Genomic DNA, 18,911 nt, shown 5'->3' with positions numbered 1-18,911 from the left:
CAACGTGCTTTAGAATGTTTTCCATGGTTTTTCCAAAGACGGAGTTGTTCATGAGTTTAAAGAATTCTTTTTCAAACTCGTTTTTAGCTTTTGTTCTTTTAGTGGTGTTACCATCGATGTATGGTTTCATGAAAGGTTCTTCTTCAAAGGTGATTCCTCGATGAATTTTAGTGATGACTAAACCCAATCGTTCATAGAGTTTTAGGCTTTCATGGTGGACTACGTATTTTTCTTTATTGTTTAAATTTTGAACGAGCTTGGGTACTTTTCCAATGGTTAATCTTTCAGGAGCCAAAGGGTAGTCGTTGTGTAAATCGTGAAGACTTTCAGGATAGCTCAAGTCAACTTCAAGTATGCATGGCATGCTACGCCAATTTTGAAGATCATTCATCCATCTGAATCCTCTAACAGGGAGAGGTTTGCTCATGGCCCATCCATAAAGATTGTTGGCGTCTAAATACTGGATGAATTTCGATGGTTGTGAAGGATCATAGTCTGGCATGTATTTGTTGTTGGCATTTCCAAGTCGATTCGAGATCATGCAGATTCCACCGCGTATTCCTTTTTGGATCATGTTGAGCATGTCAATATCGGTGATCAAGTCCAGCTCAATTTTAGTTTCCTTTAACATAGCGTCCCAAGCCAAACCAGGAGAGGTGTAATACCAAAGAGGGTCGAGACCGTAATATTCCATGCAAGTGTCTCTAAAATTTTCAAAGACATCGGCAAGATTCAACACGTCAGACTCGTTGTATAGCTCGTGGTAATCTTTAAAGGTTTCACATCCAAATACTTTCCAAACGTTTTGTGCATGCGCGTAGTCTTCATCGCTGATGTGTTTATCATCTAGTCTAGAATAAAAAGCTTCTTTGGATGGCAATTGCGTTTCGGAAAACTTTTCAATCGAGTCCACCAATTCGTAAGGGTAAACGCCTTTTCTTAGCAGCAAATTTCTTTGTTCTCCGCTGTAGAATGAATTGAGATGTTTGCACATGATGTCTCCTTTTTTAAATCTTCTATGAGCGCAGTCTTTACAATTGTCTTTGCACTTGCATTTTTTACCTTTCTTATCAAGGCAGTCCTTTTTGCATGTCTTAGGGTCTAATTTAGAGCACTCCTCACACAAATCTTTAACAAGGTTGCTAGTCAAATCTGCTAACGAGCTTTGCATGAACCTATAGCTGTCAACGAACCTTAAATCTCTATACACTTTTTTCGGATTACCTTTCTTATCAATCGAATCTCTCACTTTGATGCTTTTTGAGAAGCTGATGTATTTTTCTTCGCTGTTGGGTATGCAATTGAGTTTTCCGTTTTTTCCGCCTAATCTCTTGATGAACAAATGACTGTCATAGGCAGACAAGTTGTGGAAAATGACTGGTATGAATTTTGGAATTCGATATTTTTTATTGCAAGCATCATGAGCAGCACCGCGGTATTTTCCAGTCAAATGACAGTGATCCCACACTTTGTCACCATTAAGATCCTTTTTGCAAATGTGACATTCGGTTGCAGCTTCATACTTCTTCTTGTCCTCATCCGTCTTTATTGGCTTATTCTTCCATTGTTGTTTAAGTGAATAACTATCACAGCAAATCTTTATAAAGTCAGCTTCAAGACTGGTAACAAACTTTTTACCTACGTCATCCTTATCGCTTTCGGCTGTATACTCAAAAGATTTAATTTTTAAACCATCAGGTCCTATGATGTAATAGCAGAAGGAGCTTGGAACATGCTTTTGATATTTTTTGGTGTACGATTCTTTATTATTATATTCAGTGTTATCATCGATGGGTTTGATGAAACTTTCAAAGTCGGCATAGACACAGTACGGAACTCTCATACTATTGTTGTAGTTTTTAAACTCAAGGGTCGACCCTTCTTTTGGAAGATCAATTCTCATTGGAGCGTTCTCATAACAGTATCCTTTGTGAATTTGAAGCTTTTCTTCTTGGTCATAACCATGCATGCAATTTCTGCAAAAATGAAGTTTTCTTTTTCCTTTTGTTGTTGAGGAGCCGGCAAACCGACTGAAATTGTTAATAAGGCAATAATGGCTGTTGTCTTTGTTTGAAATATACAACAAATCAACACAGTGTTTTCGATCATGAAATTTGGATATTTGCATAGGTTGAGGTTTATTCATTTCATAGTGAAAGACGTTCACGCTGATGTCAGGATTATTCACTTCAAACTTTTTGATTTGAGTGGTCTTTACAGGAAATTCCATTCCTTCCCAATTGAGCTTTTTCGATTGTTCAATCAACTCATTGTCAATTCTTTCGTTGTCTCTATTTTTCATGTTAAGAGCTCTGGTGACGCACCACTTGAAACATTGATCGTCATCGTTTTTCATGTTGATGATGGCTTTTTTGTTTTTCAACTTGAGAGGCAGCTCCATGTAGGAAGAGCCCTTGAAAGGTTCATAATCAACAAAGCTTATATCCATCCTCAAAATCTTGGACAAGACGCAATTGGATCCCATCTTGTTGTAATTAGCGCTACGTTCCAAGATTTTTTCTTCCATTTCAGTCATGAGCGCTCTCACATCATCACCCTCCAATAATCTTTGCGCATTAGATGAAAAGTTAGCCGTCTGAGTAGTTTCCTCACCTGTTAAGATGCTTACGCGAGTCATTTCACAGACTAAAACAATTCTTACCTTTGTGTTTCTTTCTCCTTCCATGGTTTGAATAGCAGACTCCCTTACCAAGTTTAAAAAAGGAACAATGTCTTGGTATCGAGAAGACGGCTCGTATGAAAACAGTCTGGTGGAGCGCTCTGCTGAATGCTTAGTCATATTAAACTTTACTGTAAAAGGTTTTGGCGCGAGAGGTTTATACACTGTTTTTAATACAAGTGATTTGATAGACTTTATCTTTTCATCGATTTGTTTCACTGATTCGTTTACATTCTTCTTGACTATTTCAGGAACGTAGGGATCTATCCATTCTTTAATATCATTAAACTTAGTTTTAACATAGGACGCCACACTTTTTGAAACTGCCGTCAGACTTGAAAATAAAGGTCTTGGAGCAGGAACCGGTCTAGGTGTAATAACGTTTGTTGAATCGATAACCGGTGTGTTAAGAATAGAGGGTTCATCTCTTATCATCCTATTTTGCAAGAGAGCAGAAGGTTCGAATGAAATCAAGTCGTCAGACCTTGGTCTTGGGGCAGGCACAGGTCTTGGGGCAGGCACAGGTCTTTCAGAACCAACAGCAAACCTTACTTTTGTCGGCTTTATTGAAACTTTTACAGGTGGTTTAACAAACCTCACCACGGTAGGTCTTTCAGGCAAAGGTCTTGCCTCAGTCGTTCGTCTACGAAGAGCAGCAGGAGCAGAGACAACTCTAGGAGGCTGCAAAGCCATTATAAGTTCCTCCTTTCTCATTTTAGAGTATCCTCTTATTTTCTCCTCTTTAGCAATTTCTTTTAATTCTTTCACAGTTTTACTTTCCATTTTTATTACGGAAAGATTTTTGTTTAAGCCACTTTCAATTTTTCGCTCTTTGGAGAAAGTTTTTGCTTTTTGCTTTTTAGCATCAGTTTTATCACCCATTTTATTAAGGGAAAGAAAATTTTTTTCGATGCATTCAAGTTTTCTCTCTTTAACAATTAATTTTTTTGAAGAATGGAGACTCATTTTATATCTGCCGTGATTTTCTTTAAGTCAATTCAATTTTTTTAAATCTTGGCACACTTTCAGCATATTTTCTTCTTCGAAAAGTTTTTACCGTTTTTTAATTCTTTTCGCGGGAGAATTAAAAACTTATGAAACAAGATAATTGGCAAAAATTTCGCTTATTGAGTCGTATACATGTGCTTGACCCATTTCATCAAATCTAATCGTATACTTTCTTCCCCACTCGTCATGTGCAGTAAATTCGCATCCAGTCGCATGAATTTCTTTTTCTTCATCAAACAGATGCGCACGACCCATGGTATCAAATTCAATCACATACTTCCTCTCCATCTTTTTATTTACGCCAAGAATTTTATTTAAGTCAATTTTTTAACATGTTAAAAGTTAAAAAATCAATTTTGCTGCTTTTTACGTTTTTCAAGCTTTTCAGAATTTAAAAATTCAATCTTGATTCCATCATCCACCTTTCCATCTCGACGCTCTAAATATCTCCATCCACGTCCAGTCCCTGCCATCGCTTTGTAAAGAGACTTGTATTCAGTCACCTCACCCGTTTCAATGTTGGTTATTCTCACAGTGATGGGCTTTTTCTTAACTAAACTAAGCCATTCCCATTTTGGATCAACAGGTTTTTTTTCTTTTGGAGGAGGCTTTACTTTTTTTTCTTTTGCTCTTTCTAAAATCTCATCTTTACTGATCAAATTATTTTCAACCGCAAGCATCATCAACGTTATTAAATCATCTGCTGTTTTACTAACGCCGTTTTCATTCAACAAATTTTTCAAATACGATGTTGTATATCTCATTTTATTATACCAAGATTTTTTTTTTAAGTCAATTCAATTTTTCCTGAAAAGACATCTTAATAAACAGCAGTCATGTTGATTCCATCTGAAACAAATTTAAGCAATTTATCAGAGATCACCACTGCAAAAATAACTGTATTTGCAATAGTTGAAGTTCGAAATTTAAGGTTTACCACTAATTCAGCTGTTTCCGACGCCACTCTTTCTTTTTGCTTGCTGATATCCACAAAGAACAACGGATATAATTTTATATATTCAAGCAAGCTTAACCCAGATTGACAAACAAGTTCATTTGTGCCGTAATATTTTTCATCAAAAGAGAAGGCATCTGAATAAGCCATGACCACTCTCTTTTCTCCAAAATTCAAGTCGTAATTGTAATTTGGATACTTTATTCCATTAACAGTCACGTAAAAATTGCTAACATCACAATGGTCGAATAGTGATGGATTAACTGTTTGACTGGAATTTCTGTTTGTCTGAAGTCCGAACAAGATAAATCTTGGAATGCTTTTGTCAGTAACTCTTCCAAGCGACCAGGTAAATTCTGTTTGACCGGCTGGAATAAGCTGTCTTTCACATTTGTTTGATTTATAAGCCACTTGAATGGGAATTTTTTGAGCTATTAAATTCATGAAATCAGTCTTTTTCGAAATATCCAATTCAACGCGAGGCATATAAAGTCTGAATTTTTTAAGGTTGATCATTCCTCCACTAACGCTCTCCGCTCTATAAATCGCATCATCACATTCTTTCTTTGTAAAGGTGATGGTATGCCTAAACCCATAAACAACTTTGTCATAGGTTTCGCAAAATCCAAAAATGTGTTTCAACGGAATTTTAAACGAAAAAGCTCCAACGGATGTAGTGTCTGCAAACAAGTGGTCTCGTCTAACATTGAATCCTGAATTTCCAACAAGATTTGACGTATCCATATACCACATCTGTTTTAATCCATCAGCAAACTGAAATCCATAAGGATATTTCATCAATCCAAGTATGGTGGTGGCTGGACCTGGATACATCACTCTTTCCACTTGCTCTCCCGACAAGTCATAAGTCACATCATTAAACAAATACATCAAAGCGTTGTTCACCAGTGCAATGTTGTCTTTAGCATCATAAAAGGTTCCATCGCTCTTTTTCAACACTCCTTCAATAAGAATGTAAGCCTCTGATGGTACTGTTTGAATCGATTGACAGTCTATCTCAAAAGTAATCGTACCTGAAGAATTTAAATCGAGATTGGTTGGAAGATACTCAAAAAAATCAACTTTTTCAATACCAATATCATACTCTGGGTTCTCAGTAACTCTTAATCGCTCAGTACTTATCATTTTTTTATATAATAAAAAAATTATTTAATTCATTTAAATGTCTCTCATTGCAAGTCATCGCAACAGAATGCTATCTTCATACTATTTTCATGCCCTGTCCCATTTTCACCAGGTCTTGAATTCGAATCGCGTTCTTTTTAGACATTTTATTACTTTGAATAGATGAACCAGTCTTTAATTTCTCAATGGTCTTTTTACCTTTGTCAATAGCCACGTCTTTAGCAGCGGAGATGGCTGAAAGGGCTAACTCTGTCCCAGCAGATTTTGCAGCTGTAATCGCTTCTTGTCCAATTTTGCTTGTTGCAGCATTTTTAAGCAAATTCACTGTTGCTTTTGACACACTTGACGCAGCTGCTCTTTTTATGAAATTTTTAATCATGTCTACAATACCACCTCCACCAACAACGTTCTTTTTCACATATCTTCTTTTGTTCACAATGAGCATTTTTTTAAATAAAACAATTTTTTTAAATAATTTTATCAATAGCCCTCATTAACGATTTATATTCCTCTTTATTAATCTCTCCTTGTCTCAACAGCTCATCGCAAATAGCAACAGCCTCGTTTCTTGAAGCCGTGTTTCCAGCATGCCAAGCAGCTATACTCAATTCAAGCTTTTCCACCAACGCATTAGGATCGCTTGGAAGAATAATGACACCGCGACCTTTTTTACCTTTTTCAATACGCATCATTTTTTCCCAAATAGGAGCAATAAGTTGTTGATACTTTGGTCTTCTTGATGATTTCGGTTTATGCGGTTGCGAATCAGATCTTATAGCATCACTGTCCATTAAAATTTTTTCATAATTTTGCAAATCTTCATTGGTATAGTTCTTTGGTATTGTTAATTCAGTCATCAGTTCCCAAAGACCTTTTGTTCCATTATACTTTTCTTCACCGACAATGATATCATTTCCATCTATTTCAACCTCCATTTTTCCAATATACATTTTATCTCCAACTTTGTTCACTTCGAAAGGTCTTTTCTTTTTTTGATCGACTGACAGGCTTTTGATCATCTTTTCATTGCTCTCTATGATCGGCTTGAACAGCTTGCTCAAATCAGCTTGAAAATTAACATCTGAAATGTTGTCGTTAATGCTGTTCTGATAAATTCTCTTTCGTCTGTCATTAATTTCTTTCACAATTTCATCCCTTTTATTTAGGTCTTGTATTTTAAAGAAAAACATCTTTTTAAAATACGTGGAAAAAAACATAAATTGGTTTTTACGACTACGTTGATCCTTTTTAAAATACGTGGAAAAAAACATAAATTGGTTTTTACGACTACGTTGATCCTTTCTTAAAAAGGTTATTGAACGTTTGAATCGCGTCTTCTCGACCTTTTTGAATCAAGTTTTCTTTAGTAACTTCATCTATTCCCTTTTTGGTTTTGGTTCGTATTTCCACCGTCAAGGATTTAAATTTTTGAAGCTCATCAAGAATCAATTGAAACTCTGAATCGCTTATTTTCCCGTCTATCAACGCTTTGGAAATGTGCTCACTAATCGTATTCAATTTCGACTCAGCCAACACTTTGATCTTCTCATGCTTTTCCGCTTTTAATACCATCTTTTTGTTGACTTGACCTCCAACAATCGATAAAAACCCCATGCCAATAGCCATACCTTCACACGCAATCGCTACTGGACTGGCAATAATCGTAGACAAAAGCCCTATTCCAGTCGCACCTAGTGCTATACATAATCCTTGCATCACATTGTCCACATTCGAAATGATTCTAAACACGCGATGGTACTTTTTGCTTAGATGAACTCGCTTTGCTTTTTCACTCTCTATCTCTTTCTGAATCTCGCTTATTTTCTGAAGCCTATAAACATGTCCTCCTTCATCTATAGGAGCTGATGGAAGAACTGGATAAAGTTTTTCATTCAATATTTCCATTTTTATTAAGCGAAAAAAACTATTTTAAATCAATGTAACTAATCTTACAAAGTTTTTCTCCTTTTTTAACAATCACGTCCTGTTTGCTGTTACTATTCACGTCCATAATAACATCATCTACAGACTCTGAAATAATAACTTCGTTTTTTCTATAATTCAATTGATCAGTAATTTTATTCATTAATGTTATCACTGCAACACCTTTCTCCAAATTCAGCCCAATGGATAAAGCTATCATTGTATGTGAGAGAGCAGCAAATTTAATGTCTTTCTGGGCAAAAATCTCATATTGTTCGTTAACGTTGAAATAAGGTGGATGATCTAACGTTTTCGTAGACACAATAATGTTGTTTGGTCTTCTTTCCTCCAACTCTCTAACCCTCTCTTCCAAAATTTTAAATTGCAAATCCAAACTGTGGACTTCTGCTGAGGTAACATTTTTAAAAAACTTGTGAGGAGCATGCATTTTACATATTAAAAATAAATTTTTAGATCATTTTTGCAAACTTAACAATTCATTATTATCTACCCATGAATTAAACGAGTCTGGATATCCCAACCATTTGACTAACGACTTGCTCTTGGTTTTGCGAATGATTTTTTCAATTCTGAATATGTCTTGATGCGTCTTTTGCATCTCCTGCTCGTAAAAGGTGCCTTGAATTTCTTCACCGTTAGCGTCAGCGATTTTATACGTGGGCGGATTCGTATGCTGAACATTTGACACGGTAAAAACCTCTTCAGTCCATCTCGGTGTATACCCCTTTTCAAAATGAGACTTCTTTTTTACGATTCGCACTTGATCACCCATGGAAAATTTCGGTTTTGCTGGTAATGTTTGATCCTTTCCATACATATTCCACCATACCCTACCTTTATTCTTTTCATCGCTAGCTTCCACTGGTGTCATTTTGATAGAAGAGTGCTTTGTGTTGTTGTAATTTTTCACCATCTCATCTAATACGTCAATGTATTTATTGGTATTGTTGGCTGAAAAATATTTAAACATTCTCTCTTTCATCGTTCTGTTCCATCGCTCGACAACACAACTTTTTTCCTCGTTTTCAGTGGAGTATAATTGCACACCCAACGCTCTCACGTGCTTGTTGTAAAACTCTTTTCCTTTATCTACCCACAATTTGACGCATTTTCTTTCACCAAAAATCTTTTTCAACGATTCTGCCACTTCAAGACCCGTTTTGCTTTTTAACGGAACGATCCATCCATACTTTGAAAACACGTCGATCACCATGAGTAAATATTTTACGCCCTTGTTGAATTTTGAAAACGATTGCATATCCACCAAATCTGCGGCCCATATTTCATCAATGTCGTTTACAATCACCCTTCTTCTTTTAAAATGATGAATCACCGGTTTATGAAGCTCCTCTGCAAGCTGATCCGTCCATTTCAAATCACTCACACCTAATCCGAATTTGGCTTTGGCTTTGATGATGGGTTCGATGATTTTTCGCTCGTTTATTTCTCTCTGAGTGGGATTTTGTATAGAGTTCATTTCTTCAAGCATCATTCGATCTGCTAAATTTCTGTTTTGCTTGTCGTTAAAATACTTGTAAGCTAAATCATGGTGATATGCAGCATTGTCCACTCTATCCACCGGTTTGCTCCACTCTTGATACATATCCGTGGAAGTGAGCCTTTTATCTAAATTGGTACCAGGTCCTGCAAAGTTCATACCTGGAACGTGCATTTCTCCTGGAAACTTTGCCCATGGAAGCTTTATTTTTTTTGAAAAATTGTTGATCGATTCCACCAAGTCTCCTCCATTAACCGCATGCGAAGATGATCCTTTGGGCGTATGAGAAGAAACAAACTTACATTTGCTTATCCCAAAAGAGTTGCACATTCCTTTCAATATAGGTCTGTTGTTTTTTGTGATCTCGTTTTTCAAGTGAATGGTTTCAGTCTCTCTTCTACACTTAACGCAGTACATTTTTAACATATATAAAAACCTTTTAAATATAAAAAATGGAAGTGATGAAATTGTCATGTAAAATTGGGAAAACCAAAAAAAACAACAGCGCGCTTTTACCTAGAAGTATACGAGGAATCATCGTTGGAAAGTCTGGTTGCGGAAAAACAACGTTACTACTCAATTTACTTTTAAGACCTGGCTGGCTAGATTACAGCCGCTTGCAAGTCTTTGGCAAATCACTATTTCAACCTGAATACAAAATACTCAAAAGATCCTTCGAAAATAAACTTCCTAAAAAGGATATTGTTGATTTGTTAACGGATGATGTACAAGACGAAATGGAAAAATTGAATTTAAACCCTGAAGATGTTATTGAGGAAATTTCAAAAAAATATTCCGACAATGATGATATGGAGTGTCAATTCTTTGAAACGGCTGATGATGTACCTGAACCTGAATCCTTAGACTCAACCAAAAACAATTTGATGATCTTTGACGATTTGCAATTGACCAATCAAAACAAGTGTGAAAAATATTACATCCGAGGAAGACATTCCAACGTCGACTGCTTTTACCTCGCTCAAAATTATTTCGAGATTCCAAGACATACCATCAGAGAAAATGCTAACTTTATTTGCCTCTTTAAACAAGACCAAAAAAGCGTTAATCACATTTATCAAGATCACGTTTCCTGCGATATGAAAATAGAAGAATTTAAAGCCTTTTGCAATCATTGCTGGAATGAACCTCACGGATTTGCCGTCATCGATCTCTCTTCTAAAAAGAACGAGGGAAAGTACCGAAGCGGATTTGACGATTTTTTATTTTTCTAAAACAATTTAAAAAATAATTCTTATTTAAAAAATGTCAGGTATAATCATCGATGTAGATGGAAAATCAAGTGTTATCACCACTGATTTTTTGGATAAAATCGTTTTTGACGAAGGAAAAAGTTATGAAATGGCTTTTCTCGGTCTTGAGACTTACAACAGCATTCCAAATGTAAACAGTAAAAACAATTCTTTCAAATACAGCATGAACAATGGAGCTAATTGGGAGAACATTATCATTTCATTAGGAAACTATGAGATTAAAGGCATCAATGAGTATTTGCAAAAGTCTATTTTAAACACAATAAAAACAGCTCAACGTGGAAGTTATATTATTGCAAATAAAATTAATTACTCTCCAAACAACCTTCAAATTGGAATCAATCTTAATACTTTAAAATCAACCATTAAACTTGGCTTGAATTATTTGATTGACTTTAATGTGGAGAATAGCATCTCTTCAGTTTTAGGGTTTACTAAAAGAAAATTAAATTCCAATTCCGAATACGAGTCGGATCATATCGTTAGAATTTCAAGCATTAACACCATCAGAATCGTTAACAACGTTATCGGATCATCCTATATTAATGGAACCCAATTAAATTGCATTTACTCCTTTTATCCAAATGTTAGTCCTGGCTATAAAATCATCGAGAGACCAATGCATTTGATTTATCTTCCTGTTAAACTGTTTGAAATTTCAACAATGGTTACTCGCATCATTGATCAGAATGGAGATTTGGTTGATTTTCGTGGAGAGGATATTACAATGCGATATCATATTCGAGAAGTGAAATAAATAATTTTTAATACATAAAAAATGAGCAATTATCAAAATATCAAAATTAATATCTCGCAGAGCCAATCTGATAAAATTAAAAAAGCTATGCATGATAAAACCGATACTAGCATTAAGCTTTCTCATCAAGACTTGAACGGTAAACATGTTCTCGCTATCACTAATTCGCAATTGAACAAAATTAGAAAAGCGTATGAAGCTGGTAAAGGAGTCACTCTTAAATTGAGCAAAAGACAAATTGCATACAACTCAACCATTGAAGGCGGATTCATCGGAGCTCTTTTACCGTTATTAGGCATGTTAGGTAGTACACTTGCCACAAAGGTTGTTCCTGCTCTCGCCACAGGATTGTTAGCAGGTGTAGGATCTTCTGCTGGCTCTGCTATGGTTGATAAAATTGCCGGAAGAGGAATCGTTTACTTGAAAAAGAATGGAAATGGAATGAAGATAAAAACTTTAGGTGGAGAAGGATTGTTTATCACCCCATGGACTAAAAATGTTCACGGTGATGGACTCTTCATTAAAACTGGGAAAGGTTATCAATCTGTTGGAGCTGGTTTATTACTCGGACCTAACTCACCCTTTAATAGCATACCCTTTTTAGGTGCTATTCTATGAAAATCGCTTGTTAAAAAATTCGGATAAACTTTTTAAGAAATTAAAAAAATGATCGACTTTCAATGGATTGACGTAGAAGGAATTGTTTTACCTAATGAAGCTTTAACTAACTTTCAATTGATAAAGGCTGCTAAACAGTTAAAATTGAAAAACTTTCGAGGTGTTTTTGTGAGGGATGATTTATCAAAAAAGACAATGAAAAAAGAATGTGGAATTGTCAACACAGGAGATTCAAGCACAGATGGATTTCATTGGGTGTGTTGGTTTAAAGACGGTGACAAAAAGTATAGTTTTGATTCTTACGCTCAGCCTCCTCTTGTTGAGCTGGTCGACTACTTGAAAAGTCCAGTTTATTATAACAGTGAAAGAGTACAATTTGGTAACACTTCTTATTGCGGCCATTTGTGTCTTTACGTCTTGAAAAAATTGAATGAAGGTCTTGACTTTCAAGAAGTTATCAATGCCTTGTGGTGACTGCTTAATGAACGGAAATGAACAACTTGCAACCATGAACGTTTTCAGATCTCATCTTCACGACGTTTACACCGAAGAAATTAACAAGGTCGCACTCAGCGCTAACGACGACAAAAGAATTATCTTAGATGACGGAATTCACACCCTTGCCATCGGTCACTACAAAACAAGGAATTAACATCTTGAAGAACTGGTATATAAATAACATGATTATTTTTATACTTCTTCTTGATTTTTAAAGACGACTGTATTGGTTTTGTCATGATATGAAGTGTTCACCATTTTTTATGCATCCTTAAGTATAGGGAATGGGTCAATGCGCCAGAACCCGCTTTTCCTTATATATGTTGTAATAAAATTTTCATCATTCACGCGATTAGTTATAAATTATCAGAAAGTAATATTTTCAGATAAAAAAAACACCAAACAACATCCACGCAAAGACCAAAAATCGCCCCATAAATTCACTCGGCGAGGTTTGTTAAACAATCATCTTAATCTAACAAAAAGATTATCTACACGCGCATGTGTGATGTCTTTTCAATTTTATTAGCTTAATCGGCAATTTTATTTTATATTGATATTTGTGCGAGCGATTTGTCTGCATGACACTTTTCTACGCGATGTTCCTTAAATCAACTTACTCTAATACAATAAAAATCATAAATTCTCATTGTAATTTACTAATACTTTGATTATATTTTAAGCTTTTTGTTGTTAATTTATATCAGTTGTAATACCGATTGGTTATTTCTGAATATACAAGATATGCGTTTTTTATGACTATACTTTGTTCTTATTTGTGCATATATGTAGCTTAGATGGCTCTCCATCTTCCCGGTAACCGACTTTAGTTTGACTGATGCACATGTTTTTTGATTATCATCTGGTTAATAACAAACGAGCAAATGGTTTTTAATACTCTGCATGCAATTTTAGCCGACTGTCCAAGAATTTTAATATTGGGTCTCTTTTTTTGTAAGATACTTATTTATGTTTTTTTGTAAGATGCTTATTTATATTAAACATTCAACCTTTTACATTGAATGAATTTTTTTTTTTTTTTTTGCGCATGTTTCACTTTAAATACCTTTTTTCATTCTTTTTTTTCCAACATTCTTTAACTATCTTTATACTATGGGGTGTTTTCTGTTTAAAAATCTTCTACATCATGCCCAGTTGATTTTATAACGAAAATCTTAAGCCTGTCATATTGAAAAAGTCTTTAATAAAACAACCGTTATATAATTCGTATTACAAACATAGTTCAACGTAACTTTATGCAAAAAATGTTTGATATCTTTTTCCTTCTAAATGCACTGTTTTCGAAATGAAACATCTTGAGAGTTGCAAGAACAACAACAACAAACTTATTCATGTCATTTATTTATGCATACAAAATGATTAAGAAAAATAATTCCCAACTCTTTAAATGGAAAATTGCGCACAAAGTGGCTACTAAAAGTGGCTATTTATTTATTATATATATATATATATATATATATATATATATATATATATATATATATATATATATATATATAAATGCTATATCTGTATTCTTTCATTCTTATGTTAATTATATAATGAAGCCATTTATTTAAGACTGTAAACCATGCAATGTAATGTTTAAAAATATATTTTATATGAAGACCACAATGGAAAAAAGTTTTTTTTTTAATGTTAATTGATAAATGTGATTTTAAACCTTAAAAGTTTTGTTGCTCGTTCGGCGGATGGATAGTTAAAAAAAGAAACAATAGTCTGAGTTCTTATCTACAAGTATCCACCCACTAAAATTTCTGACATTTAAGTGCAGCTTGATTCAAATAAGGAGGTGGGAGGGGGGAGGGGGAGTGGACAACAATTGAAGAAATTTCCGAAGAGAAATTTTTTAATTGAAAGGAGTTCTTTTATATATTTAGGAAAAAATTCATACTTTCATTTAAATTTTAAAGAAAAGTTGCAAATTTAAATTGTTTGATTTATTGCAACAAATCTTTAAGGTGCATTGACATTTGTGAAAGCTTCTTCTGCAATTGAATCCGATGGCTATTGCCTCAAAGAAAATGGGTGCGACAGTAAGTCTTTAAAAATTCTTTGCTCCAACTTGTTTCAAACTTTCGTTCTAAAATAATGAATTTTCGCTCATTGAAAACACAGCGAAACATCTACTAAAGTTTATAAATAAACATTCAGTTAGTTTTAATTAAAAAACTACCTTATATTACAATCTTAATTACTAGAAATCTTGTTTCCTGATGATGTGAAAAGAAGTTTTTCATCTTGGGTCAAAGATCTTCCACCATTGAATAATAAAATCTATTTAATTGACGATAAAGACCTTCCCCAAGTACTGTGGTGGTATTCTGATGCTGTTTATCCGCACCCAAGGGAGCGTCAAATCCATTGTAAACTTGGTAGAATAATTTAGCAAAGGTTTATTTCAGCATACATAATGTATATACGTTGCTATGGTAAACACTGTCTATGTGTGTTATTTGCGCTCAGTTTAATTAATGTTAAAAAGTTAATGATGAAAATAAGTAAACCGTTGTAATGAAAAAATCGTTAATTCCGTTTGTATTGTTAATATTGTTCATATCGTTAATAATGTTCGTATCGTTAATAATGTTCGTATCGTTAATAATGTTCGTATCGTTAATAATGTTCGTACCGTTTTAGGCTCTTGCTTAGTTACCCGAGATCGCAAGGAATTCAGTAACAAATTGACAAGAGGAATTATATTTTATGGCACGTCATTTGACGCAACAGACTTACCTTTGCCAAGGTTACCCCATCATGAATGGGCATTGTTTCACGAAGAATCTCCTAAAAATCGATGGATGTATTCTACAAAATTGGGTATCAGGTAATTAAATGGAATTGGAAAATAGTTAGATGTAGGAAGTATTTTTAAACAGTTATTAAGCAAATCTTGATTTTGTGTTGGACTAATTCTTGCTACTTTATTTTAAAGCATATTCAACGGCGACGTTAATTTATAGTTTGTTCAACCATACGGCAACGTTTATTTATAGTTTGTTCAACCATACGGCAACGTTTAGACGTGAATCGGACTATCCTCTAACAACACAAAGCATGCAAGACACTCGAGTTTGGATGGATAAAAAGTTTTTTGTTACAACCAAAGAAAAAAATCGGTCAATATTCCATTTTTGTCGGATTTAACCAGTCAACACATTTTTCATTTATAATCAAGCTCTATAACTACTTATTTTATTGGTGCTTCAAATATACTTTCTTTTGACTCATTTTTACCAGGTTTATCTAACTTTATATACCAAAATGTTGAAATCTTATACAAAAACTCAATTTTTAGGCTGCAAAAAGAACTGAGTCTAGCTCCTGCAGTTTATTTCCAACGCGATTGCAATCCTCCTTCTGATCGAGATACATATGTTGAAGAGCTTATGAAATACATAAAGATTGATTCTTACGGTCCTTGTTTGAACAACAAAAAGCCACCAGACGAGATCAACGGTTTCCATCATTTATCCAGCGAACCATACTACCACTTCTTAGCTCGTTATAAGTTTCAGTTAGCTTTTGAAAACTGTCTGTGTCAAGATTACATGACAGAAAAACTGTTTCGACCTCTCAGTATCGGATCGGTTCCAGTGTATTTGGGATCTTCTTTAGCTGAAGAGTTTATGCCTAGTGAAAAAGCTGTGATTATGGTTCAAGATTTTCGTTCTCCCAAAGAGCTAGCAGAATATCTTACAGAGCTGAATGCGAACGACACAAAGTATGAGGAATACTTAAAGCATCGTTTTACTGGAAAGTTCTCCAATCCAAAACTTAAAAAGTCTTTAAAAGTTCAAAAATGGTCACTACCTAAAGCTAACGAAAAGCCGAATGGTTATTCGTATATGTTTCCAGGGTTCTCATGTCACGTTTGTGACAAGTTACACGAGAGAAATTCCCTTCTAAAAAAGCACTTACAAAATCCTAAAAACGATATTTTACCCTCAAGAATCGCAAAATATGATCACATGGGTTGTCCAGAGCCAAAAAATATTCTTCCTCATTCAAGAAAAAATGTCAACTCAAAATTTTTACTGCAATTCGCAGAACAAGAAGCTTTAGCTGTTAATAAGATGTTACTTTTAAACGAAACAGACTCAAAAAATTTTACTAAAAAGTATTTGAAAGTTAAAACGGACAACTACCATTAAAAATTTATTTATGAAAAAATAATGTTAAAATATGTTTGTTTTTTTTTTCGATATATACAGTATCGGACAAAACATGGTGGACAAACTCAAATTTAGAACAAAAGCTGATCAAAAACTAAAAAGAACTAGTAAAACAATTGTACATATTAACTTTTAAATGCTTTACTATGTTCTTAACAAAATTTAAAACGTTTGAATCATACTAAGAATCACAAAAAAAAATTATAAAACATTTTTCTCAACAAACTACATTTTTCCTTGGGCAAAACAAGGTGGACAAATCAAAGCGAAACTTTTTTTATAAGATTTCATTGTCTTTATTCAATTTACCACATTCTTTTGTTTTCACTTTTATCATAACATTACTCTAAAATAATAAAATAGATTTTGGAACGTCTGGCCAATTATTTTTTCAATTAAACTAAAAATAGATTTAACTCGTGATATATGGGGTAAATTGCAACTTAAAATGGCCTACAACAAATAAAGAAGTGTTTTACGTGAAAATATTATTAAGGATTTTAAAAGCGGAAAACGTCAAGCTAAAATTTATAGAAAATATAATATAGCTAAATCGACTGTAAGCAAAACTGTCAAATCATTTGGATCTCGTGACTGCTATAAAACAAACCATCGGGGCGGACGTCCAAGAAAAACATCACAAAGACTAGATCGAATAATTGTTAAAGAGCTTAAAAAAGATCCATTTTTGTCATCCACAAAATTAACCAAAAAACTTGAACTACAAATCTCTAATCGCACTGAATGAATAATGAAGAGCTAACGAAGCAAAATTGTTTTCTCAAATGCCTGCCAAGAAACCGCTAACTTCCTTTAAAAATAGAAAGCTAAGACTTGCATTTGCCAAAGTACACCAAAATTGGACTGTAGACCAGTGGAAAAACATACTTTTTAGTGATGAATCAAAATATAAACTTTTTGGAAGCGACTGCAAGAAGCGAGTCTGGAGGCCAAAGAACACTAGATTCAATACTAAATATACCAAGAAAAGTGTTTAAGCATGGAACGTCTGCTATGGTTTGGGGATGTTTCTCAGCACTAACAACTGGTCCTATTCACAAAATTAATGGAATTATGGACTGCTTTGTTTACAAAGATATAATGGAAGATGTTATGTTACCACATGCTGAATGGGAGATGCCCCTAAAATGGATTTCTCAACAGGACAAAGATTCCAAACATACGTCAAAATTTGTAAAACAATGGTTCAAGGACAAGAATATCAATGGAGTGGCCTGCACAAAGCCCTGACTAATTAACAATAAGATCGAGCGTGCAAATGTGAAGACCAGTGAGGAATTATTTAAACAAATCGAGAAGGCCTGGCGAGAGATTGATATGAGAATTGTTGACTCATTAATTGCGTCTATGCCTCGAAGAATGAAAGCAGTAATTAAAAGTAAAGGAGGTCGTACCAAATATTAACTTTTGACGAGCTGCGTGAGTATGATTACTTCATACGAATAAATAAACTGTAAATTTTATTCATTAACTCTCGATAAATATCTCGATAAACAATACTCTTTGATTTTTTCGCATTTTCAGGCAATTGAATTTTTAAAGAGTTCATTGATTTTGCCCTCGACAATGCCACATAATTGTTTGTGAGCAAAAACAGGCGTGTCCGTGTTTTCGTGCAAAAATTCTAAAGGCTATTATAGGGTCTCACAGACAGAAATATCCACTTAATTAAATAGATTCCTATTTTTCATGTTCGATTTAATGACCGATTTACCTACTTGTCTAATGAATTTTTTCGTACCAGTTTTCTTTAAAACATTTTCTTAATACGGACTTTTAAGAAAGTTTTTTTAAAGAAAACTGTCCTCGTAGTGACGCAAATAAATCAAAAGTTCTTTAAACTTTTTAACTAAAATTTTACTTACACATTATCATTTATTATTTTTATCATTTATTATTTATACCATTACTTTACTTTTTTTTATATTATTACTTGTTATTTATATATTATCAACTATTATTTTGTATATATTATTAAGTATTTAACTGGAAGAATTATATCAAATACTCTTTACACCTCCTCACACATCAGCTAATCTCACTTGTGGTACTAAATATGATCCAAATAAACTCGTAAAATCTACTGATTTTCTCGCAATTTTATAAATCAATCTCAAATAGGATTTCATTAACAAGGGTTATGAGCTTTATTTGACAACAATTTTTCTGAGGAAAATTAGTATGTGTTTTGTGAATCTTTGATGACTGAGGAGTAATTTTAAGTTTAGAATTTTATTTTTCTAATTTGTGAAAATGAGGTGCGAAAAGAGAATACAAAAAAAAACAATAAAACAAAAAAAAAAACAAGCGTATAACTTA

The 18,911-nt window shown here is 33.9% G+C and overlaps 2 protein-coding genes across 2 annotated transcripts in view; both read left to right on the top strand.

Moving 5' to 3' along the window:
* Positions 1-18,911, top strand: part of LOC145191148 (UDP-glucose:glycoprotein glucosyltransferase 1-like) — a 421,900-nt gene that overhangs the window by 234,700 nt on the left and 168,289 nt on the right. The window lies entirely within an intron of this gene.
* LOC145191644 (GDP-fucose protein O-fucosyltransferase 4-like) lies at positions 13,109-16,582 on the top strand. Its single transcript, XM_090067596.1, has 6 exons — positions 13,109-13,329; positions 14,358-14,432; positions 14,598-14,771; positions 15,037-15,223; positions 15,393-15,515; positions 15,695-16,582. Exons 1-6 carry the CDS (start codon positions 13,260-13,262, stop codon positions 16,548-16,550), a joined length of 1,485 nt encoding a protein of 494 aa, XP_089923722.1. The 5' UTR covers positions 13,109-13,259; the 3' UTR covers positions 16,551-16,582.

The sequence above is a fragment of the Hydra viridissima genome, unplaced genomic scaffold, assembly GCF_058129835.1.
Source record: "Hydra viridissima isolate aposymbiotic clone 2 unplaced genomic scaffold, HvirCarnegie_v1 scaffold_11, whole genome shotgun sequence".
Taxonomy (NCBI): Eukaryota; Metazoa; Cnidaria; class Hydrozoa; order Anthoathecata; family Hydridae; genus Hydra; species Hydra viridissima.
The sequence above is the reverse complement of the archived record's forward strand: the minus strand, read 5'-3'. Positions and strand labels throughout refer to the sequence as shown.

Excerpts from the sequence above, each read along its gene's own strand:
- LOC145191644 (XM_090067596.1), top strand. The coding sequence starts at position 13,260 with ATGGTTTTTAATACTCTGCATGCAATTTTAGCCGACTGTCCAAGAATT. Across the intron at positions 15,224-15,392 it reads TCTACAAAATTGGGTATCAG|TTTGTTCAACCATACGGCAA; the intron begins GTAATTAAATGG and ends GTTTATTTATAG. Across the intron at positions 15,516-15,694 it reads ACAACCAAAGAAAAAAATCG|GCTGCAAAAAGAACTGAGTC; the intron begins GTCAATATTCCA and ends CTCAATTTTTAG.